General features: G+C 40.7%; 1 protein-coding gene across 4 annotated transcripts in view; it reads right to left on the bottom strand.

The window, feature by feature from the left end:
- Window positions 1–25,032, bottom strand: part of SSPN (sarcospan) — a 112,004-nt gene that overhangs the window by 35,356 nt on the left and 51,616 nt on the right. The window contains exon 1 of one of the 4 annotated variants that reach the window (XM_025402283.1): window positions 1,977–2,195. The exons of 2 other annotated variants lie outside the window; for them this stretch is intronic. Coding sequence is in view for 1 of the 2 variants with exons in the window: in XM_025402282.1 (XP_025258067.1) it covers window positions 1,561–1,839 (279 nt within the window). In the remaining variant the exon portion in view is untranslated. Of the gene's footprint in view, window positions 1–1,560; window positions 2,196–25,032 lie in introns of those variants that run through there. One more of the 4 variants, XM_025402282.1, reaches the window with a different exon arrangement.

Genomic DNA, 25,032 nt, shown 5'->3' with positions numbered 1-25,032 from the left:
ATTGAATGAAAGAGCTTCATTCTTTGTTTTAATTCCCCTGGCATTAAAGGCCAGACATTTTTCCCCCTGGGTATGTGGATAGTCATTGAGGTGTCTGAAATACCCAGTATATCTTACTGAAAAGCTATTTTTAAAATCACTTGATTTAGAAAACTCCAATCATGATAATTTCATGGGAATTCTTAGCACAAAAATTAAAGTTTTAAATTACTATGCAAAAATTTGTGTATTCAAATAATCTTAATTAGGAAATACCTCCATCAATGCATATATATCAGGTCTCTCTAATGTCTGTCCGTGATACAAAATTATTTTGAGGGCTGTTTTGTGAGTTATAGTTCCTGTGGTCAGTAATAGCAGTAAGGATGCAATATGAGACTAGGAGTCAAAAATGTCATTTCTAGTCTTTCCTGATTCGACCACATTCAATCTCTGGGCTTGAGAATGTCATCTAACTTCTCTTAGCCTATTTCCTCACATCCGAAAGGAATAACAATTCCCACTTCAAAGTGTTGTTTCATGGGTTAAATGAAATAACGCATGTGAAAGAGTTTAATAAGCTACAAGACACTGTAATATAACATAATATTAAAGTTACAAACCAAATGTGGTGGCAGCGTGGTTCAATGAGGAAAATGCAGATATAGTCTAGCATAAAAAGCAATCAGCATGGCTGAATGCTTTACTCACTCATGACCCTGGGTGAGTCTGGCGTGGGTTCTCTCATTTGAGAAATGAGAATGATTAAAACGATCCCATCAGGATGATGTGGGGATTAGAAATTATACATGTAAGGCCTCTAGCAGGGCGTGCACACAGTAGGTATTCAATAAGTGGCACCCGTTTTACATTAAAGAATTCATTTAACCAAGCCAAGTATGCTATACGTTTCAACACTCACAACAGCTGAGTACTGTTCTACTTAGAACAGTACATCCATCAGGGGAGTCCCAAATATACTTCTGCCATGGCCAGCGCCCTGAGTTTATCCCACTTTGGACTCCAGTGGATTAAGGCTGTGCTTGCTGTATTCGCATTTCCTGCCTTAGCCCATCATTTCATGAAACTTACTAACGGAGCTTCAGTTTAAAACATAAAATGAATGCTACTCAATGTGGCAACTCCAAGTACAGGCTTTCTCCTCTCCTGCTTTTACTAGATGAACTTAATTCACTTTTTGCCACTTGCTTAAGGACAGGGGTGGGGTCTGGTAATAGGATAAGGAAAAAGCCCGAATGAATCTGCTGTTGTTATTGAGGTTGTTCAGTCTGACCAAAATAAGCAGCTTTTGAAATGAACTCCCCCGCTCCAGAGCGTCAGAGTCAGGCCCCGTGCAGGCTCTGGGAGCGGCGAGCAGGAGAGGGGCAGGAGTTCTATCGCGTCCAGCCGTGCCCCGCCCGGGAAAACCCAGTGCCCCACGCATCAGTCACCAAGCAGAGCGCGAGTTAGAGGAGTGAACCCGGGGAAGGGCACATGCAGCTGGGTTAGTCTCAACTCGACCATGCGACTTCGCATTCCTGTTTGGCAAACGCGCTTAGGCAAAACAGACTCGATGCTTACAATGATCCCAGCCCAAAATGGAGTGTCCCTGACTAGCAGGGAGGAGCTGATGCTCGCCATGAGGAAGCCCACCACGGTCACGGCGATGCCCAGGGCCAGCTGCAGCAGGGCGAGCAGCAGCGGGAACCGGCAGCCGCAGCAGGTCCGGGGCTCCTCCTCCCCGCACTCCTTGGGGGCCCCCGTGCCCTTCTTCGGCTCCATGTCGTCGGGCCCAGCGGCGTCCGCGGCCGGCGGCCCCCCCTGCCTCTGCTGACCGCGGGGCTGCTTGTTCTTGCCCATGGCGCTGCGAGGCTGGGTGGGTGGGTGCGTGTGCGGCGCCCTGGGCCCTGGAGCGCGGCGCACGGCTGGCTCGGCCTGCCCTGGTATTCGAATTATGGAGGCTGAACAAATATGGAAAACATTTGGAGCCGACTCACCGAGCCTCCAAAGGCCACGGGGAGCCCGCAGCAGAGGGGGATTCGAGGGGGGTCGCCAACTGCCAACGCGCCGGGACGCAGCGCCTGCTGGGCCCCAGGCAGGGTTTGCAGGTCGCCCGCGGGAACCGGCGCGGGTCCCTTGGCCGCCAGGCTGCGAGTGCGCGCGTGTGAGAGTGCGGGGTGTCTGTTTTCCTCACTCAAAACTCCAGGATTGTTTTGGTTTTGCTTTCTGTGAGGTGCAGTGCAACGTGATGAATGTTGAAATCGTTTGAGCTTAATTAATACACAGTTTAATCCAAAATAGGCATTGCTGGGCTGTAAGCTGCGAAGTCATTTCCAGAAGTTAAGTCGTTGTTACTTTCCTACAGAGGCACAGGCTCTCTTTTCTTTCTGCTCTCTGTAATCCAGCTGACAAACGAATACAGACATTTTTCGCATTTAGGTGTTTTTGAATCTTTCTAAAGATGTTAGAACTCTCTAATTGGGAACTCTCTTTCACATATATTATTAATTATTATTATTTTCCAAACAGGGGCTCACTGTGTTGCCCAGGCTGGAGTGCAGTGTCACCATCCTAGCTCACTGCAGCCTCGGACTCCTCGACTCAATAGCTTCTCTCTCCTCAGTCTCCCAAGTGGCTGGGACTACAGTCAATCGCCAACACACCTGGCTAATTTTTTTTATTTTTTCATAGAGATGGCATCTCATTATGTTGTCCAAGCTGGTCTTGAACTCCTGGTTTCAAGGGATTCTGCTGCTTCAGCTTCCCAAAGTGCTGGGATTACAGACAAGAGCCACCATGCACCTGGCCTCTCACGTGTATTTGTTTTTAAAAGCTCTGTTGGCCGGGCGCGATGGCTCATGCCTGTAAGCCCAGCACTTTGGGAGGCCAAGGTGGGTGGATCACAAGATCAAGAGTTCAAGACCAGCCTGGCCAACATGGTGAAACCCCGTCTCCACTAAAAATACAAAAATTAGCCAGGCATGGTGGCATGCGCCTGCAGTCCCAGCTACTTGGGAGGCTGAGGCAGGAGAATCACTTGAACCCGGGAGGCAGAGGTTGTAGTGAGCCGCCATCACAGCACTGCACTCCAGCCTGGGAGACAAAGCAAGACTCCTAGTTAGTCTTCACTCATCTCCACAACAGTGCTTAGGGGGATTGGATTGTCCATCTTAGAGACAGACACTTTTACTCAGTCAATATTTAAGAGTTATTTTTAAAGCACCTACAATGTGCTAAGATATAAAGATGTTCAAAATAGACTTGGTCCTGGCCCAAAGTCACAGAAGAAATCAATAAAACTGATTATTCTTATTCCCGCATACCTCTACTCAGTAGCACTTAGAGCAAATTTCAGTGAAACCACTAAAAAATGGTCCCATCACTTTGGGGGTATTTATATCTCCTTTGGTATGGTCATTGTAACATTCAGAAAGCTAGATTCAAAAATAAGTGACGTTGCCAAGATGTTAGGATAAAGGCTACTCCTAGGTTGTTCGCTATCAGCAAATTTAAAGAAAGTCCAACTCCCTGCTGTTTGCTTTAGAATTAGAAACTAATCATCATCAGCTCTTTTTGTAAACTGCCAAGTCCCCACAAAAGTAACTTTGAAGACAAAAAGTACGTACTTCACCCTTACTTATTTTATGATCTTCGGTGTTCTCCTTATGCCTTCCTTCTGGACCAGTGAGAAAAATAATGGTTCATGAAACAAATACATTTGCTTAGAAAACAGAATCTAAACCACACATCCCAGTCCCATGCAGAGGCAGCAGAAACAGCACTCACTCTCACCAGAGAAACAGAGTGGCTGAGGCAAGGTTATGGTCAGCTTTGAGGCCATCACACCACAAGGGGTTTCTATTGTGAACAGACAAACAAAACCAGGCATTACACCAAGATACCCACCTGACTTGGGCCTGACTGAGAAGAACCCAAATGACAAAACAAGAAAATGCTTGGTTTTCCCATGTAAATACAGTAAATATTTATAGAAAGTCAACTGACTATCTGGAATCAAGTATGTGTTGTTATTAGCTACCTATTGCTGAGTATTCTGTAACAAACACATGACTGGTGCTTTACATATTTTACTGTCACCCCTTATAACCACCTTATAATTACAGTTTCCACTTTTAATGATGAAAAAATTCGAGTATCAGAATTATTAAGTAATTGGATTAAAGTCACTAACCTACTTATGAATGGGGGTAAGTGGAACCAGATGTGAACTCCAAAGCCAATGGTCTAGAGGATTAACTGTTTTATTAATTATTTCCTGTATGTATATTGCCTATAGGCAAACAAGTGGCTAGACTGTTTAAATTGTGATTTTAAACAATTTAATTATCATGGGTAGCATAGTATCTATAACAGAGTTAATTACAAACTTAGACCTAAAGATGAGTACTATACAAAAATATCTTGATTCATCACCATAATATATATTTAATGGCCAAAGGAGACCATTATTCCATTAGTACTAGTTTATAACTAGATACAAGCTCTATTTGCTGACCATACTGCCAAACTGCCATGTAATTCTAAGTGAAACATTTTTAGCCTTTTCCTCAAAACCTTAAATTATATGTAAGTTTAAATAGTCAAACTAGATAATAGGATATTGCTGTACGTTTGTCTTCTGAGTTTCACAACTAGTGGCTTACAGTTATAAAACAGTTGTACATATATTCTTTTTTAAAAAGCTTACTTTTAATTGCCTCACTGAGACACATTACAAATGAAAGCAATGTAAATGAACAACATCCCAGATGTATTGAAATTCGTCTAGTCTGATTACAACTGCAGACTACAATTTTCAGCCTTTGGTGGTCTAGGGAAACTCACACCTGCTCAGTTTCCCAACGGCATGGTTGAGTCTGTGTTTAAGGAGGCCTGGTCTTTGGTAACACCATGAGTTGATAGTGACGAGGATGTCATTTTCACTTAATTGATATCGGAAAGTAAAAACAAAGAAAAGTTACTGTCAAATAGTGATAGAGAGTAATCAAGGCTAAAATAGATCAGACTCTCATTACGGATACAACAAATAAAACTTCCTTTTACACGTACCTTCCACTGAGAAAAAATCATCACGTCTAGCTCATCACAGAGTTTAACAGAAATGAACCAGGTTTTTCAGTATTCATAAATTATGATGTCACCATTTTATAGGTTAAGCAATAACCTCTTCAGATATTTATATTACCGGGAAAAAAGGCACAGTAGGAACAAAGTGTTTTCGGATACTCTTGGCTGCTTCCATAATTCAAAACTGACAAAGATTGTAAATTAGAAATTGCAGAAGAGTAGTTAATATATGGTTTAGATTATTTTGATCCTCTTGGGGGAGAAAACAAAATCAAGCCAGTATCTCTATCTTTGCAGTCCATCTCAAACTTAACATTATTTTCAATTATTTATGCATCAGAGGTTCAGAACAGGGAAGATGATAACTCTTTAAAACTAGTGTGATTAACAAAATGTCCTTAGGAAACCCAAGGAGAAATAATTTTTAAACCAACATATTCTCAAACACATGATCTTACATTCCCCAAGAACAAAAAGGGATGGAAAAAAATTATTACATTTCCAAGGTTTATATCAAGCCTTTTTTTCATATGTAACTAAATATATCTAAAGTATTCAATTAGATTCGATTTAAAGAAGTATCAAATACTCTGCTGAAAACAATTAGGAATTCATTTGTGATATGCAGGACTGCTGCCCCCATATGCCTTGCTGGCCTCCAAACCTAAAATGACTCTAGGGATATTGCTGACCTCTGTGTGTGTATTTGTGTGTGAGTGTGTGTAGAACAAATTAAAGCAACTCCTATTTTTTTATTTTCTTTATTTCTATGTCATTAATTCTAAATGTGTCTTTGGGCTCAATTTTTTCTCAGCAGAATTGACCCATTTATAATTTTTGCTTGGCAGTTTGTATTTTCAAGTTAAATATCATATGGACAATGCAATCTTTATGGTCAACAAAGGGCTTATGACTTTCTCATTCTCTCTCTCTCTTTTTTCCCCTGGAGATGGGGTCTCACTATGTTGCCCAGGCTGGACTCAAACCTGTGCTCAAACAATCCTCCCAGCTCAGCTTCCTGAGCAGCTAGGACTATAGACACATGTCACCACACCTGGCTTAACTTTTTCATTCTCTGGAGAACTATAGAAATGATAAATCTCAATCATTTAATCATGCATTTCACCTATTTTTAAGGTGCTATTTATAATACCAAATTTTTCTACATGTAATTTTGGTTTTTCCACTGTATATGATACTGTAGAAATAACTAACTGTATTTTAATTGAGAAACACAGGAGAAGAATGGATAAACAAATTGTGGCATATCCATACAGTGGAATACCACTTGCTAATAAGAAAAGGGGTGAACTATTGATGCAGGCAATGACTTGGATAAATCTCATTAACAGTGTGCTGAGTGAAAGAAACCAGACACAAAATAATACGTACTGCATAATTCCATTTATATAAAAATTTTAGAAGGCAAAATTTTAGAAGGTGTAATTTAAAAAGTGATTGTGGAGTTGGGATGAGAGAATTGTCTCGAAAAGAGTAAGAGGTGACTTTCTGGGTGATGGAAGTAAGTCTTCTGTATCTTAGGGGGTGACCACATGGGTGTTAGTTGTCAAAAGTCACTGAACAACACTTATGATCTGTGCATGTTATTGTATATAAGGACATCTCAATTTTTTAAAGTAAAATAGAAGAGAAATACAGGGAGTCACTGGATGTCCCTCAGTAACTAACAATAGAACAAGTAGGAGGTTTTTTGTAAATTTAAGTTATCTCACCAAACACTCCTAATGCCTCTACTGCCATTCTAGATCCTCTGCATTAATTATCTATTGCTACAATAACAAATCACCCCAACATTTAGTGGTTTGAAACAATAATTATTATTTCATGGTTTCTGTGGGTCAAATATTCAAACAGCACACAGCAGGGATGGTTTGTTTCTTCCTGTTATCTCTTGACTCTCTGCTGAAAGACTTAAAGACTGGAGGCCTGCGATCAGGAGGATCCCGTCTTAGTTGAAGCAGGAAGATCTGCTTCCCAGGCGGCTAGTGCATCTTGTTTCCTTTCCAGATGGCCTATCCACAGGGCTGCTTGAGTATCCTCACAACATGGTGGCTGACTTTAGAATAACTGATTCCGAGATTGAGAAAACAAGGTAAATGCAATTCTTTGCATGATACAGCCCCAGAAGTCACTTAGCAACACTTGAGTTTTCAGCTCTTTAAAATCAAGTCACAAAGCCCAGCCCACATGCAAGGGGAGAATAAGATCCATTTATTGAAAGGAAGCACACCAAAAAATCAAAGGGTATTAAAGGTATATTTTTAAATCATCATATCCTCCTTCTCAAGTTTCTTCACGGATTGTTCTTCTTTTGCTGATCTCCTAAACATTGGTAAACCTCATGATTCCTTTCTTCAGCCTCTTTCTTCTTACACTACATGTTCCATGGCTTCACTGAAGACTCCCAAATCTATCTATCTTAGGAGACCAGACTTCTCTCCTTAGCTCTAGGTCTGCAAATGCAAATACCTATCCACATCTCCATATAAAAGTTCCAAAAGTGCCTCAAATTCACTCTGTCCTTGATCTCCACAGAGAAATCACATGAAATAAATATAAGGTATCCACAGACTTTAATGACAAGGCGGTCATTGGTTACCTTTTCCAGAGCAATCTGGCAGTTTCAAGATTTTGAAGAGTTTAAGAATGAATAGGAGGTGAAAAAGGAGGAGAGTACAGGTAAAGGAATCTATCGAGACACTTAGCTGTGAAGGGAAGGAAAGAGAAAAAGCTGCAGCTAAAGGGACAATATAAAGTCAAGGAATGGTTTGCCTTTTTTTTTTTTTTTTTAATGGAAGACACTTGAGTATGCCTGTGTGCTGAGGTAGAAAGTGATAGAGATGCCTGAGGGAGGGGACATTTGATCAGACAAGTTCCTTGAGGTGGGAGAGTCTGAGAGGAAAGTTCTTCACAGGCTGAGGTGGGAGGAAAGAATGTAAGACTATATAGAATGCAGTTGAGTTTGCAGGGTGGGAGAAAGACAGCTGAGAGTTCCTAGATACGTACATATGAAGGTAGGATCAGTATTTTTCTTCTCAATGACGCAGTTTTGGGATATAGAGACATTCTGCTTTCATATCCTATCCCACAGCACATTTTATTGCTATATCTTGAAAGCACAGGTTTTAATAAGACATTTTTGAACAATTCCTCTAAAATAGGCAAAAACATATTTTCTGTAAATTATAATTACAGTGACAACTTATTTACAGAAAGGTTTATGTATCTTTATAGGCTACAAAGTACTCTTACTTATTATTTCTTTAAATCTGACCAAAACCATGTGAAGTTGGAATTTCTTCAGAGTGGCTAAGTAACCTTTTCAGGTTACATTAAAAAAAAAAAAATCCTAGATCTTCTTGCTCTAAGTTCAGTGCCCTTTCCACTTACATTTTATCTTAGCCGAATGACTTAGATGTTTTATTGTACAAAAAAATTGCATGAGTACATTGCACATATAGACAATCAGACAGGTTAAGAGAATACAGTGCTGTGTGGACAGACATCCCTGCCACATACCAGGTTAGTGAGAACAAAGGCTGTCTAGAGTCCTGACCGTAAGTCCCATGAGTGTAGAAACAATGCTTCCTCAATCACCATTGGTCCCACGGTGCCTAGCACAGTGCAAAGGTCGTAATATGGCTTTAATAAATATTTATAAATTCTAAATAGTCATGGTGTGATCTGGATTCAGATATTTCTGATACAAACAACATTTCTTTAAAATCCTTGAACAGCATATTTTGTCTGTCCATTTTTATTTTGTTTGGAGAGTTGTCTTTAGGAGTAACTCAACCAGGACACAGGGATGAATTATAATTAGGTTTTCTAAGTAATAACATTAAACACCCTGTGTCATATATAAACTATAAGATTTTCATTTTGACCAGTAATCCTCTTCTTTAGTTAGAATAGCTGAGTCATTGTCTGACTCTAAGCCAGACTGACATCTTTGATCATTTGTATAATATGCATGTTTCCATGGACTTACTTCCCTGTATTTGGTTCCATATCTAGTCATTACCACCTTTAAAGACATCTTTGGCCCTATGACAAAGCCTTGTGGGCCATGTTCTTTTTCCCCTACACTTCTATGAATGCTTTCATTTTTATGTGGTTATGAGTACAGATGCTGAGCCCAGACTGCCTGAGTCCCAATCTCAGCTCTAATTCTTACCAGCTGTGTGATTGTGGACACGTTCCTTAACCTCTCTAAGCCTCAGCTTCCTCTCTGCAAAATGTTAATATTACAAATACCTACCTCAGAAGGTTGCTATGAACTATAAGTACAATAGTTGATGCAAACATGGAGAACATTTCCTGATGTGGGTAAATAATCAGTCATTGTTAGCCAGTATCCCAGCCCTGCCCTCTTTTCCTATTCAGTTTTCCCTTCCTATGCATTATCTTTCTGTAAAATTTCTCTTCGGCAATCTTGTCCTCATTCTTTCTCTTCCTATACTCTCCACAAAAACTATCATCCTCCCTGTTCTTCTCTTACACTCACTGCCTGGTATCACTGAAGTTTCAACTGCTGAATTAGTGCTTTGTTTCACAATATCATTTTACTTTTCCTTACCACCACTCTCTGCACTCACACCTAACTCTGTAATTGAGACTTTTCCAGAATGATCCCTAGAGGAACATGGTGTAGTGCTCTTTCTTCTGTAAGTGCACTGTTAGCCCATTCCCCTCACTCTACCTCTGACCCCACCTGCTAGTGCAGGGAAGTGACTATACTCAAATGCTATGTTGCCCACCCCAGCCAATCATAAAAAGTCTGCCGTTTGATTTCTGAGCTTTTGCCGTGCACCTCATGACAGTTACATCAAAATAAGTAGGAAATTCATATTGGATTTCCCAACTGATTTCAAATTATCTCATAGAAGTCACTGAATTGCTGGTGTATCAAAAACAATGTTTCAATAATCTAACATTAAGCTACATTTAGTCAGATCTTGGCAAGAAAATGTTCACATTTCCCTAATGTTTTCCTCCCTAAAATCTCACACAGGGTGTATTGGACATCGTTTTGGGGGCCTAAAAATCTCTCTTTATATTGTGGAAAGATCCCTCACCCACGCCAACATGATCTATGGGACTGCTGCCCACTTCATGACCGTAACAGCAGGCCCTGGGGCCTGGCCTGGCCAAGCTTGGCATCTCTACCCTGGGGTGAAGGGTTGGGCACAGGGAGGACTAAGCCAGAGCAGGATGAATGAGAACCCTTCCACCCAGCATGAGACAAGGATTCTGGGGTGAAGGGTGCAGGCCCTTCTTCCTTTTGGAAGGGGAGCTACCAATGGTGGGCTTCCTTTCCCACTACTTGAAGACAGTCTTTCTATGACAGTAGAGAATAAGGCCAATGTACAAAGAGAAACAGAGGCTAAAATAACCAAAAAGATGGAGTGGGGAAGGGGGAAGAAAGAGAGAGAGAGGCTTGATGACATTATTTGAGCCCCAGAAAATAATTACAGCTGAAGCAAACTCATCCTGAACATCCCAAGGCAAGAGACTGCCTTGTTTAGCTCCGCATCACCATAGCTGACACGCACTTAGAGGCTCAATCCTTACTTGTTGAATGGTTAATACATAACCAAGTCAGTAAATATTCCTTTTCTTTAAGTGAGTTATTTCTATCTCTTAAAAGTGAAGGTTCCCTGACTTAGGCAGTAACCCAGATGAATCTCACTCAGCACAGCCTATGGGCATCCTCATCTCTACAATAACAGACTTGCAGGAGCAAAAGAAAGCATTTGAAATGACAAGTGAGCAGTGAGTTCATTTCCAAAAAGACAAGAAAGCTGAATAACAGAATGTTTTTGTCAACTTGCGTGGGAAGATATGAAACCATTCTAGGGCAGGAGAGATATTTTATAGGGTGTCTATTTACAATGCTTTTGCAATTTGGCATATGATGAAATGCCAGATGCCTTTTAATAATCGGTACTACTTTTAGCTGAGATGTATTTGTATCAGTTAAGTGCCATGCTCAATTATTTAATTATACCTGGAACTTTTGTTGCTCCTTTATTAACCTAAATCATAAAATTAAGTGGTATGTTAATAGATTCTTACATGCACCGGTTTTTAGCCAGAGATGCAGGTCAGAAGCACCTGTAAAGCACTTAAAACATGTTTTTTTTTTTTGTTTTTTTTTTTTTTAACATTCCTGATGTAGTTATGTTTGGGGTGTACCCTCATGATTAAGTCCTCTAAAAACCTGCCAGGACACATCCCAAGTTAAGCTCAACACCTGCCGTCCCTTAAGGCAAAAGGAAGCGTTCATTTTCTAAAGACTAACTTTTGCCTTTTCATTTTATGTCTTCTCAGTAGTAAACTGCTTACAAAGTATTCTTTCTTTAGTTCATTCAAGAAACATTTAGGGAGTGCCTGATATTGCCAAGCAACCTGGGAGGCACTGGTGACAAAAAGGCAGGTTCCTGCCCTCAAGGAGCTCACATTCGACTGAAGGGAGACAGACACATCATCAGGGAAGTGTCATAAAACATGACACATGCTGGGACAGAATTGTGTATAAGGCACAGACAGGCACACAGGGCAAAGGCACTCTACTACAGCACGTCAATCTCAGGTACCGTCTGCGTTGGGAAATGTGCTGGGAACTCACATCAGGTGGTCACTCATGGCTTGTGGTTATTTATCTCTGAGGCAACTCTGCTATGTGTCAGGGTGGACCTACTGGTTCGGTCAGGTCATTATCTCAGACTGACCTCAACTTTTCACCTAGCCTACAGCCGCTTCCCTATCCCTAGTCCTTGGAAACAATGCTTCCTAGTGTCACTTATTTTCTCCTCTGCCCAGGGGAGTAAAAGTATAATCAGACCAGTACAAGGTGCTGTGTGAGTGGGGGAAGAGCTGATCGACTAAATACCCAACCCTTTCGTCGGCCCCTGAGAAGACAGCAGACCTCAATACTAAAAAAACAAAGTCTGGCCAGAGTTTAGGAATCCCAAGCCTGTCAATCATTTGCAATCTTCCTCAGCAACTATTTTTTACTTAACGTGATTTTTATCCATAAGCAAGTTGCTCCTCACGGGCAGGAACCTGCCTTTTCATCACTAGTGCCTACCAGGTTGCTTGGCAGTATTAGGAACTCAATAAATGTTTATTGAATGAACTAAAGAGAGAATGCTGTATAGGCAGCCCATACTGAGACATTGACTATATCATGTAAATTTTGGAAAGGAGTATTTCTTTCCATCGCATGGATTATTTTCAGTTCAAGCATTAGCTTAAGTTCTGTTTCTAAAACCTAAGCAATCCATATTTTAAATCAAAATAATTTAATCTTAGCGTACATTCTGTTTAGAGACAGCAGGGGAAGTATCATAAGAGAAGAAAAGGAAGGATATGTGAAATGTTTATTGAAGCAAGCTGTCTGAGGTTTCTAGCACCTAGAAAAAAACTCACTGAGATGTAAAAATGGTTGCTGATGGGATGTGGATATTTTCCTTTTCTCCCTATTTTTGTTGTCTTCTAATGAGCACATTACATTATGATGTTAAAAAAAAAAAAAAACTTAGTTTTCAAAAAAAAAAAGTCACTTCAGTTGATGTACAGGTTGCATTTTTACTCCCTTCCTCTCTATGAGAGAAATTTTTTTCACTTTATTTACCATTTTCTGTAATAGTCTTTCCTCTGTGGATGCTCATCTAGACGAGAAATTAATCATACCAGTAAGTGATCTATATATTGACCATATAGACCACTAAAGTTCTTTGGACAGATTTCCAATTTATGTTAACTTTCAAAGTGTCAGCTGATTGTCACTTTCCTCCAACATCCAAAAAGAGAGTCCACAGTCCAGGTCAGATGTATGTAAATAAAAAGTTTACTCTGTGTAAGGGTCTATCCCAAGCCCACTTTCTCTGTGAAGATTTTCCTAACTATCGAGGCCATTGAACTGTGTCTTTCTTGAACTTCTATAGAGTGGCATGTGTCACATCAGTTATTATTTATATAGTTTTGGATTCTGTAATTGTTTTATATGATAGTTTTCATTCATTTATAAGGCATTATGGTTACTGCGTGCTAGGAACTGTGTTAGCACTAAGGAAACTGAGTAGGAGGGATTGCAGAAAACAGACACTTAAAATATGTTGTTGTAAATAACTTCAGTGTATAAATATGCACAGTGCTTTGCAAATCCCAAAAAGGAGTTCCTTACTCTTTGCCCATTCAGATTGTCATCTGCAGGCTTTAGAGTAGGAAAGTTCCATTTTCCACCCCACACCTTGACTGCCACCCCTCACAAGTAACTGTGGATTTACTGGATTCCAGCATACCCTCTAGCTCATTGGTTGGAAGCTGGGTGAGCGTGCTTGCTCCTTTCCTCCTCAAGTGTCCACGCAGAACCAAAGGTAGCTGGCTGAGTCAGGGGCTGCTCCCTTAGAAGGCTTATGGCTCTCTGGTGCTGTTACTCACTGACCATTTCCTTTTTTTCTGGTTTCTTCCTTTCATGTTGTCATCGAAAGTGCAGTAAAATTTGGGGTGATGACCAGGACTGTGAAGAGGCTCACTATGAGTGTCTAGCCTAGGCTTTGTGATCCAGCTCAGAATCACCCTCCGATCCTCAGTGGTGTCTGGGTACAAAGCCAAGCTAGCAACTTGCAGCATTTCCTGTTTATATCCTCAGGGATTCATAAGGATATTCTGAATGCCCCTTTCATAATACTATCAACATCTTCCCTAATTTCTGAAATTGGTCATTTTGGCTACAGACTGAATTTTAATTTTCTTTTATAGTCAGTCACCCATACAACAAACACAGAATTGATTACATAATAAATGCTCAATTAAAGAGATGTTACAACTCAGTAGACGGAGAAATTCTCTCTGGATCAGATTTCCATATATTCATTGAATTTAGTTTTGATAAGATGTGCTAAGATAACATTTTTTAAAGGAAAGTTTAGGGCTCGGCACAGTGGCTCACGTCTGTAATCCCAACACTTTGGGAGGCTAAGAAGGGCCAATTATTTGAGGCTAGGAGTTTGAGACCAGCCTGGGAAAAACAGCAAAACCCCATTTCTACAAGAAAGTTTTATGAGAAAAGGTAGGTATAATATACTAATATAAAGGTAGAAATTTCTAAAAGTACAAGGGGTTATTATAAACCCGGTTCTTATTCTGAATTGCATGTCCAAGTCACCCATGTTTCTTTTTTTAAATGCCTATGACTTAGACCTTCCTCAGGAAATTCTAATTCAGGAAGAGGGTTGGCATATAGCACCTGTGTGTACTTTTTAAAGTATGTACTTTTAGGCTGGAAATGGTGGCTCACACCTGTAATCAAAGAACTTTGGAAGGCTGAGGCAGGCGGATCACTTGAGGTCGTGAGTTCGAGACCAGCCTGGCCAACAGGGTAAACTTCTGTCTCTACAAAAAAAAAAAAAAAAAATACAAAAATTAGCCAGCCGTGGTGGCGTGTGCCTGTAATCCCATCTACTCGGAAGGCTGAGGCTGGAGAATTGCTTGAACTCAGGAGGCGGAGGTTGCAGTGAGCACAGATTGTGCTACTTCACTTTAGCCTGGGTGACTAAGAGACTCCATCTCAAAAAAAAAAAAAATTTAAAAGACTCCACATACTTAAAAGCCTCTACATATTTTTCAGTACTTTTCAAAGATACCATAGATTATTTGCTGCATGACTAGGACTGCAAGCTACTGGAGGGGAGGAAAGGAAAGGAAAAGAAAGGAAAGGAGGGAAAGGGAAAGGGGAAGGGGAAGGGGAAGGGGAAGGGGAAGGGGAAGGGGAAGGTGAAGGGGAAGGTTAAGGGGGAAGGGATCCAGATACCAAACTAATGCACCTGAAATGAGCCTGGTCCTTCACCTTTGTCAATTAAAAAAGTTGAATTTTTACTTACTAAAACTATAGTCATTCAAAAGATTTTCTTTGGAAAATTTCATCAATGATGATTTAAAAGCCATCCAAAATATATCATTCTTATTGCTTAATGCTAGTGTAAACTTAGTCTGTTATTTTTAATTTTTAAAAAGATTAATCACCAACCTAGGACAGAAATTTACAGTCAGAGGTAATCACTCCATCCCTCATCTTCTGTTATCCACTCCCCATAGTGAATGCTCAGTACACCTCTATGGAATGACTGAGTGACTGACTGAGTGAGTGAGTAACTGCTCCAGTGAGGCTCACATCAGTTGTTTGACTCACCCATGATCTTACTACGAGTAGATGACAGTGCTGGACTCAAATTCAGGAGAGCCCATTCCCAGTACTAAACTCTTCTGATTCTGACACGTGATTTACTCACCTCTAAACAACTGTCTATTGTTCTAAAGCCTAAAGCCATCCTTCAAGAATACTATTGGCTCCCATATAGACTATTCAAAACAATGTGTCACATAGAGTTTAAAAACAATGCTAAAAATAATAACTAACAAAAAGACATGGAGAAATAGCAAGACTGCATGAGTGGAAGGTCTCCCAAAACAACTATCAATACTTTGAAAAGGACAACATTTATTTCTACATATACATTTCCATTTCTTAAAAGGCAATCTTTGACCTTCTGTTTTTAAGTTGCACAGTGCTATCCTCCATTCATAGGTGTTCTAATGACAGGCATCAATGTGCTGCATTTAGTTTACTGGGTTCTGTCAGGCGATTTATCTCACTAGACAAGCTCGGCTAACAAAGCCGAAAAAAAAAAGGAAGAAGAAAGAAAGGAAAGAAAAGAAAGAAAGGAAAGAAAGGAAAGAAAGGAAGAAAGGAAGAAAGGAAGAAAAAGAAAGAAAGAAAGAAAGAAAGAAAGAAAGAAAGAAAGAAAGAAAGAGCCTAAACTTTGATCCATAATTGGTGTCTGTTTTCACAGTCATATGTTTTTAGATAACATTGCCTACAGAATTGCCTTTTGTAAACTGATCTGTAGCACCAAGAAATTGTGGTTTTAGAATGAGTTCTTACCACGCTCCCTTTTTAAGCCAGCACTGAGAAAACAACTATAATATTACATGTTCTTAAAAATAAGACGGTGGAAAACAGCTACCATTGTTGACCAATCTCCCTTCAACAATGAGAAAGTTAACTGATTTCTGTTCCTAAATAATAATTTTGTTTTACAGTAGGATTTCTGCTGTTCAAGGAGAAGAAAACGCAGAATTCTGATAAAGAGAGAAGTGGATCAAATGACAGTTTTTCCAACTATATTGAGTAACTTTATTCAGAACAGCTGCTTTGGACCAAAAAAACAAAAAAATTGAGTAGTAAACTTTAAAAATAAGGAAAAAGATTTCCACAGAGATCACGGTTTATCTACTGATGCGACCTCAATGAGAAAGAAAATAGATCTTCTTGTATCCATAGCACAAAAGTAAAACTTGTTTGAGATTCCATGCAGTCTAAGGGAATCATTCTACTTTCTTTCCAGCCTGCTTCTTGTCCTCTAACACTGTCTTCCCTGGAGCACAACCGAACTGGGGAGAACTAGAGTGGCCAGCCCAGTGAATCTCCTAGACAGACTGGCAGACAGTAGGAATTGTTGCCTCCTTGAAATTTTTTTATTCTTCCTTTCCAGAGTTGTCACCTCTCTGAATACCCCTCCACTTTTTTGCTTCCCTCCATATGCTCTATTTATGTAAACCTTTGATAGATGCTTTAGCTTGGAGCTTCAACATTCTTGAGTCCCTAGCTATGTAGAAGATGCTGTATGATTCTACAGAATATGAAAAGGCAAATATCTGATTGCTTGCTCATTCCTCACAAAAGATCTCAAATACTGTTCAAGTTTTTGTGTATCTTAAACTTCAGCATAGATCTATTGACTAAAAACCTGCTTAGTTATTTAACAGTGAACTTTAAAGCTAAATTTTAAGATTAGGAGAAAATACGCGATGTGCTCAGAAAGCACAGGGGACAGTTATGGGGGAGAAATCGAATTTCTTAAATGTAGTGGTTAGTTTATATTTTGTGGCATGAGATTGTGTATGTAATTTTGCACGACGATGGGGCTTTCTGGAGTGGTGTGGGAGGTGAAGGGCAAGTTCCTTCCCTTGTTGTCGCCTCAGACTACGTTCTGCAAGCACCTAATGTCTCAAGGCGTCAGGACACTGTTCATCGTGACAAGCAAAAAAATCTCGCTGCTGCCATGAGCACAGTCGTGTGAATGAATATTCAGCACCTCCAACTCAGATTTGCGGCTAATGATCTAGATTTTGAATTTGCAAGGTCCAATTGTGCAGCCTCCTTCTTTCATGCTGCCTTTCTCCTTAGCAGTTTCATTATTCGTTCACACCTCCAGGAGAAGAGGTAGAGACGGAAGAAGAAACAGAAATTCATCAACTTTTTTCAACTCAATCCTTAGTCCTGCTGGTTCTCTGGTTCTGAGATGGGTTGTGGAAGAGCAGGAAATGCTTGGAGGAACCGTCCTCTACAGTGCCGTGAGCAAACAACACAGAGCACATCCTCAAGCCAGGGCAAACCGTATCCTGTTCACACAAAAAGACAGCAGGCTAAGTAAATATTTCACTATGGCACTGCAAAAAAAAAAAAAAAGCCTAGCTAAAAACGAAGCCAATCATTTGAGGGTTTCAATTACCAAGTGATGTACATCATCAGAGACACTGCAACACCGTATGTGTATGTGTATGTGTGTGTGTGTGTGTGTATGTGTGAGGATTGTAGAAAAACTACCCAGTTGGGTCTATTGCCTCCTTCAAGAGGTAGCCTGAAACTAAGAGAAACATGGAATTGTGTTTGTTTCATTTTAATGACTTTCAGATAGTCCACTGGCATCATTTTTTAGGGCCTCTTAGGAGGCACTTGGAACAAAGGCGGGACAGTAAAATCGGGATTTCTGAGGCTGTATGGGGTGCAGTCATGAAAAACTGAAAACATATCCATGCAGAGATTTGGTTTCCTGGTGGTGGTTTAAGGAATACAAGGCCCCTAAGCAAAATTGTGAAGTCAAAGAAGTTGCTCTTGATGCAGACCCACCTGGCTCTTGAATTCTCCTCTGCCCTGATGGTACCGTGGCCCCTGCTTCCCCTTCAGAGTGCCTGGCTCCTATCCCCAGCTAAACAGGAGAGGGCAAATCCATCAGTATGAGTGAGATCCAGTTATCCAGTCTGCAGGTGACAAACTCAGTCTCATTGCCCAGAGTATAAAAGCACCAGCCTCTTGGCATGGCCCTGCTGGCCCCTCCACCCTCACCTTCTCCTGTCCAGCCACACTAGGATCCTTTCGTTCCTCAAGCACTGCTCTCTTTCTTGCTGTCAGGCCTTTGAGCACACAGTTCTCTGTGCCTAAGATGCTCTTCTTCCCTCTTCCCCTCCCAGCGTTCCTCCACTCAGCCTTTGTAGTTTCCTCCAGGAAGCCTACCTTGATTGACCCCACAGCCTAGGTCAGCTCTGCTCCTCCAGCCCTTTCCCAGGGCTTCAACTTTGCTTTTCCTTTGCAAGTCTTCCCACCATTGTCCATCCTTCATGGGATATTATGTTCCCTCCTATGCTGTAAGCTGTAGGACTCTGAGCTCTGTTTATGGCTGTACCTCCAGCACAGAGCCTGGCCCATGGTGAGTGCCAAATGACCATTTTATAAGTGAATGATTGAATGAATTAATCTAGTCTGGATATCTACAGTAACATCATATCTCAAGAGAATACAGTATTTTTAAACTCTTCAGGAAGTTTTCAGGTTTTTATCCTAGACCAGCTGCTCTTGCTGGGGGAACAGACCAGGGGCCAGAGTTGCTGAAGACCCATTTGGAAGATGCTGTGACCATAAGGGCATATCCAAGCTTCCTGTGTGTGTGCTGCTGAGGCACATGTCTGCACCTGAGCCAGACTCACTCTGTTCCTTTTTGCTGTCCTATGTCCCTAACCCCTCCCATATTTCTGTCCCCCAAATTTCAACTGATGAATTCTGAATTCATTCTTACTGTGCTCATGTATTTGCTTTTGTTTCCCACCCCTCTCTACTTTAGCTGAATTTCACCCTCTATCCGGGCAGATATTATACAACTAGTCATCTACAGCCCTTCTTAATTTGCCTTATTCTGTGCTTCAGATTTCCATCCCTATAATGATTGCTAGCACTTATATATATCTTTTACCAAGCATGAAGGGCTTACACACACACACACACACATACACACACACACACACATATTTAGTCCTTACAATAACACTATGATATGGGTACTATTATAATTTCCATTCAACAGATGAGGAAACCAAAGCACACAGAGAAGTTAAGCAACTTACCCAAGGTTACCTGGTGAAGCCAAGTTTGAACAATGTGGTCTGGCTTCAGAGTCTACACTTTTCAGTGCTACATTCTGTTGCTTCTCAGTTATTAGGGATGTGAACTATCGTTGCCGTAGTCACATTGCTTTCTTGAAGAATTCTCACTCTAGTGCCTGCTAAGTGAGCATCAAAACACATGACCTTGTATTTTGTGGCCTCAAGTAATTGGGTAACTAGTGAGTACCTAACCCGGGTGACCTGACCCATAGGCCAGTCAGTAAGCTTAGACTTGGGGGTCTTGCTCAAATGACAATTTGGACCATTCATATTGGAATATATGGGACTGGAAATGAACAACTAGGGCTGTTGTTAGTGGACGTTGGAGATGAGCAGTCATGACACACATGAAAGATATGGAACTGGAGGGGGCCATGCAGGGTCCTGTGCACGATGAGTGAGTAGAGAGCCTGCTGGCATAGAAGAGCAGAGCACCTTGTCAGATGCAGATGTGAGACAGACCATACGACCCTTAGGATCTCCAGACTAGCTCCAGCTGCTGATTTTTCTAGTTCCCAGTTTCTAGGATTTCTGTTCCTTGCATTCAAAGGATTCATGACTAGAACCTATTGCCTCAAGACTTCTGGTCCTCAAAGGCTTCCACAGCCCTTCACAGTTAGTCCAACAAGAGGAGGCAAAAACAAGGAGCTCCTTGATGGGAGGGGAAGCTACAGGTGGGGCAGAATGGGTCTGAGTCATGTGTGGTGCCTGGGGAACTTCCGCCACCTTCACAGTTCCTCTCTCAGAATGACCCTGACTTACTGAACACTGGGCAGCATGACTGTTCAAGGTTACACCTCTAAGCACTGGGGATGCAGATGAACCAGGGGTTCAAGATTTATCTGAGTGTCTAGAGCCATGTAGCAACCAGCCCCATGTCCCAGGGTTTCATGAGCCTAGGCTGGAATAACACACCACTTAAAAGTGACATTTCTGGTATTCAGTAATCCTCAGAGATTCACTGAGAGACAGGTGGGAATAATAATATGATAGTAGCCTTAAAATAGTGCTTTATGTCTCACAAATCCCTTTTAATTAAATGATCTCATTGAATCCTCACCACAACCCTATATCCATTCAATCATTAAGCTTTGCTCATTTTGTATTCTGAACTTTTTTTCTTTCTATCTCCCTCTCTTCTCCTATTGTTATTACCTTAAGAATAAAGTCCAACAAGGAAAACCTTGCAAAGTCCCACTAAAAAATTTGGACTTTATTCTTAAGGTAATAAAAAGCTATGGCAAATATTTGAGCAGGAAAGTAATGTGTTTGATTTATATTTTGAAAATATCACTTGGCAACAGTGTGAATAATGGACCGATGGAGGAAGAGAACGGAGGCAGGTACATCAAGAGGGAGGCTGCTGTCCTCATCCAGCAGAGGCACGATGGTGGCTTGAACAGGGCAGTAGAATTGGGAATGAGAAAGAAAGAAAACTGTGCCCAAGTATCTATCTGACTTCAGCAACTGGGGGAGACGGTGTTTCCATGTTAGAGGACAAAGTTGCTACTTCCCAAGAATATCTAGACCATGCACCTCTCAACTATTTTTGGAAGAATATTTTTAATTGGTGCAAGCACTTGAGAAGAGAAGATATAAGGGAGAAGATTTTTGATAAAGAAGTTACTGAGTAGAGCTGTGCAGTGACGCTCAGCCTCCCATTGACTGCAGAAAAGGCATAAGCAAGTCTAGGGTGCTGGCTTTAACAGAGCGTTTGAACATCTTCATTTACAGTTTGTCTTAATTCCAGAAGTAAATTTAGCAGAATTTTGATACTGCTTTAAGGATTTAGAGGGGCTTGTAAAAGGTGTAGGGCCATCTCTCATAGTCTTCCCTTTCATTATTACTGAATGTGACTCACATAATCAAATATTCTATGGCAATCTAATGATTGCGAGTCTTCTATCTATAAAAGGTTGAAAGATAGAGAGGCTGAATAAATTATTTCATTGGAATAATTTAGGCTAAAATATCTACATGAAGAGAGAGAGACAGAGAAACTGAGAGAGCTAGAAGAAATACTACATTTGAAATATTTTTTGCGATTTAAGAAACTCAGAATAGGCCAGGGGCTGTGGTTCACGCCTGTAATCCCAGCACTTTGGGAGGCCAAGGTGGGCAGATCGCACGAGTTCAGGGGTTTGAGACCAGCCTGGCCAACACGGCGAAACCCCATCTCTACTAAAATTACAAAAATTAGCCAGGCATGATGGCATATGCCTGTAATACTGGCTACGTGGGAGGCTGAGGCAGGAGAATCGCTTGCACCTTGGAGGCAGATGCTGCAGTAAGCCAAGATCATACTACTGCGCTCCAGTCCGGGTGACAGAGCAAAACTTTGTCTCAAAACAAACAAACAAAACAATCCCTCAAAATAAATTTTTTATACTCAGAATTGAATTTGCTTTATAAGCCCATTAAAATTATAGTTTTTGTAATTTTTAAATTTTTAACAAGTAAGCTATGTGAATTTCATAGAATTGTATTTCCCATTATAGATTCATATCTCACAGCTGAAGTGACCTGCTTTTTTCAAATGTTGGTTTATTGAGCTAAAATTTTGGCATCGCCTCAGCTTTTCTGTGTAGCTCTCTAAAACAAACAGATTCCTGGATATGCTAATTATAAATATGACTATTATCATTGTTTAAAACATAAATATTCCCATAAAATCACAAAAAAATAAAATTAGCTACATGGCAAGAGAATGAAATGGTGAGCTATAGACTGGGAGAAAATATTTACAAATCACATATTGATAAAGGACTTGTATCCAGAATATATAAAGAACTCTCCAACTCAGTAATCAGAACACAAATAATCCGATAAAAAATGGAAAAGATTTGGACAGACACTTCCCAAGAGAAGATATATGGCAAATAAACACCTGAGAAAATGTGCGGTATCATTGGTCATCAGGAAAATGCAAATTAAATCACAATGAGGTGTCACTTCACAGGTATGACAATAGCTAAAATTGAAAAGAACGGGCATTTCAAGTGTTAGTGAGGATGTAGAGAAACTGCAGTTGTCACAGGCTGCTGGTAGGCACACAAAATGCTACACCCACTTCGGAAAAGAGTTTGGTAATTTCTTAAGAAGTTAAAGGCATCTATCATATGACCTCGCCCAGGATAAGTAAAAGCCTACACCCACAAATGAAGACTTGTAGGCAAATGTTCGTAACAACTTTATTTGTAATATTCCTAACATGGAAATAAACCCATGGCTGGATTGCAAAATAATCATTCGAGAGAAAAAAGCCAGACCAAAAAAAAAAAAAAAAAATTACATCTAATGAGTCCATTTGTATAAAATCCTAGAAAATGCAAACTAATCTATAGAGGCAGAAAGTAGATCAATGGTTTCCTAGAAATGGTAGGGGGAAGGCCAGGCACGGTGACTCACGCCTGTTATCCCAGCACTTTGGGAGGCTGAGGTGGGTGGATCACCTGAGGTCAGGAGTTCGAAACCAGCCTGGCCAACATGGTGAAACCCCATCCCTACTAAAAATACAAAAATGAGCAGGGTGTAGCATGTGCCTGTAGTCCCAGCTACTTGGGAGGCTGAGGCAGGAGAATCACTTGAACCTAGGAGGTGGAGGTTGCAGTGAGCCAGGATTTCGCCACTGCACTCCAGGCTGGGCAATAGAGTGAGATTCTGTCTCAGAAATAAATAAATAAATAAATAAATAAATAAATAAATAAATGGTAGGGGGTAAGGAGATGGGGGAGGGAGGGATTACTAAGGGACACAAGAAAATTTTAGAAGGTGATGGGAAAACTTACCAAACTGTACACTTTAAATATGTGCAGTGTATTATATACCAATCATACCTCAATAAAGATGTCAATGAGAAAAATAGGTAGATGTGGTCAGTATTTGCAGTTTAAGTGGAGCTTGAAGCATGATCAATATTTAACCAAGGTAGTATTTAGAGATCAGGGGTGTATAAGTGATAATGCCTTGAAAGTGTGAGCTTGACCTTCAAATAATGCCTAATATTTCTCATGGCTACCGCAAAGAAGTTTCCTGATTTTTTTCACCTTTACCGGGTTTAAGCAGGGTGTATTTATCTTCCTGGTGACCAATGAAACCCTGGCCATTTCCTCCCTGGGATGCTTTTAGCCAGGGGAGCTTGCCTTCCATGTCGTAGGATGGTTCACTTAAAAAATTTATAAACTTAATATAGAAATCTCATGTATCACATATTTCTTTGAGTTTCGGAGATGGCTGCAAATGAATTTTTCCTTGTCTAGTAGTTTTATGGTATTGCTTAAATAAATCTTCATTGCTTCATTCATCCTTGAAGACACTATTTAAGTTTAATCGTCCACATAAATAAGCCACAGTCGACATAATAAACAAAAAGAGATAACAAAAATGGTAAGGGCAATACATTTTAATGTATTGGGATTTAGTTTCCAAATTCCTTGAAATATAAAATTTGAAGATACAATGGCTTGTCAATCAATGATTAAAATAGCTTTCTAAGATAAATACCACAGGCTTCTTATAAAAGATAACGATTGAACATATGTATTTGCGTACTTTCCTTCCTAAGATCCTATGGAAATGGCCATGAAGTAGTAAAACAGGAAGAGAAAAAAGAAGAAACCTGTAAGAGTAAGGAGAAAGTGAAGAAGATATCAGCATATGAAAGAGATCAGCAAGTATTTGAACACCGGAAAAAGAAAAAGAGCATGTTAGCAGAAGAGGCCCTGGATATCCCCAAAAAGAAAGGCTCCAGAGTAGGGATGCACCAGGGTTCCCAGGAGAGGCCGAATCTGTAGTTACAGAGGGCAAAGTTCAAAGGTGAACCTGAAACCTGGGGACCTCATTAAAGATCTATTTAGAGAACAGTTGCACCCATCACCCCTACTTCCACCCTTAAATGCAGAACAACACCCTTACAGGCCACCCTGACATTTGTCCCCACGCTCTTTTCTAAAGAAAGGAAACACACAGACACTCCTAGAATGGCAGTTCACACCCTGAGTAAAGTTTCCCAGTTCTGGAAGTTGGAAATCACCCAGAAGCCCGTCAGTCATTATATCTTGTCCTGTGTCTTAAGTTCGACAGGCAGTGAAGGATCATGAAATGTGTAAGTCAAATCAACAACACGAAACAGAAGGATCAAAACGAACAGCCCTCAAAAGGAATGGGGAGAATTCAGCAAACAGAAGAGAGCTTGTTAAAAATTTTTCATTACTAGCCTCAGGACTGTTGATAAAGATATGGTATCCATAAAACAAAAATTGGAAGCTAATCCACATAGAAGATTGGAACAATAGATACATGATTCATGGGGAAAGATAGACAGAGAGAGAAAGAGAGATCTGTAAAGAAAGTGGATTATAATTGTGCCACTGCACTCCAGCCTGGTGACAGAGCAAGACTCCGTTTCAAAAAAAAAAAAAAAATAGATAGCCAGGCGCGGTGGCTTAAGCCTGTAATCCCAGCACTTTGGGAGGCCGAGACGGGCGGATCACGAGGTCAGGAGATCGAGACCATCCTGACTGACACGGTGAAACCCCGTCTCTACTAAAAAATACAAAAAACTAGCCGGGCGAGGTGGCAGGCGCTTGTAGTCCCAGCTACTTGGGAGGCTGAGGCAGGAGAATGGCGTAAACCCGGGAGGCGGAGCTTGCAGTGAGC

This window comes from Theropithecus gelada, chromosome 11 (genome assembly GCF_003255815.1).
Source record: "Theropithecus gelada isolate Dixy chromosome 11, Tgel_1.0, whole genome shotgun sequence".
Taxonomy (NCBI): Eukaryota; Metazoa; Chordata; class Mammalia; order Primates; family Cercopithecidae; genus Theropithecus; species Theropithecus gelada.
The sequence above is the reverse complement of the archived record's forward strand: the minus strand, read 5'-3'. Positions and strand labels throughout refer to the sequence as shown.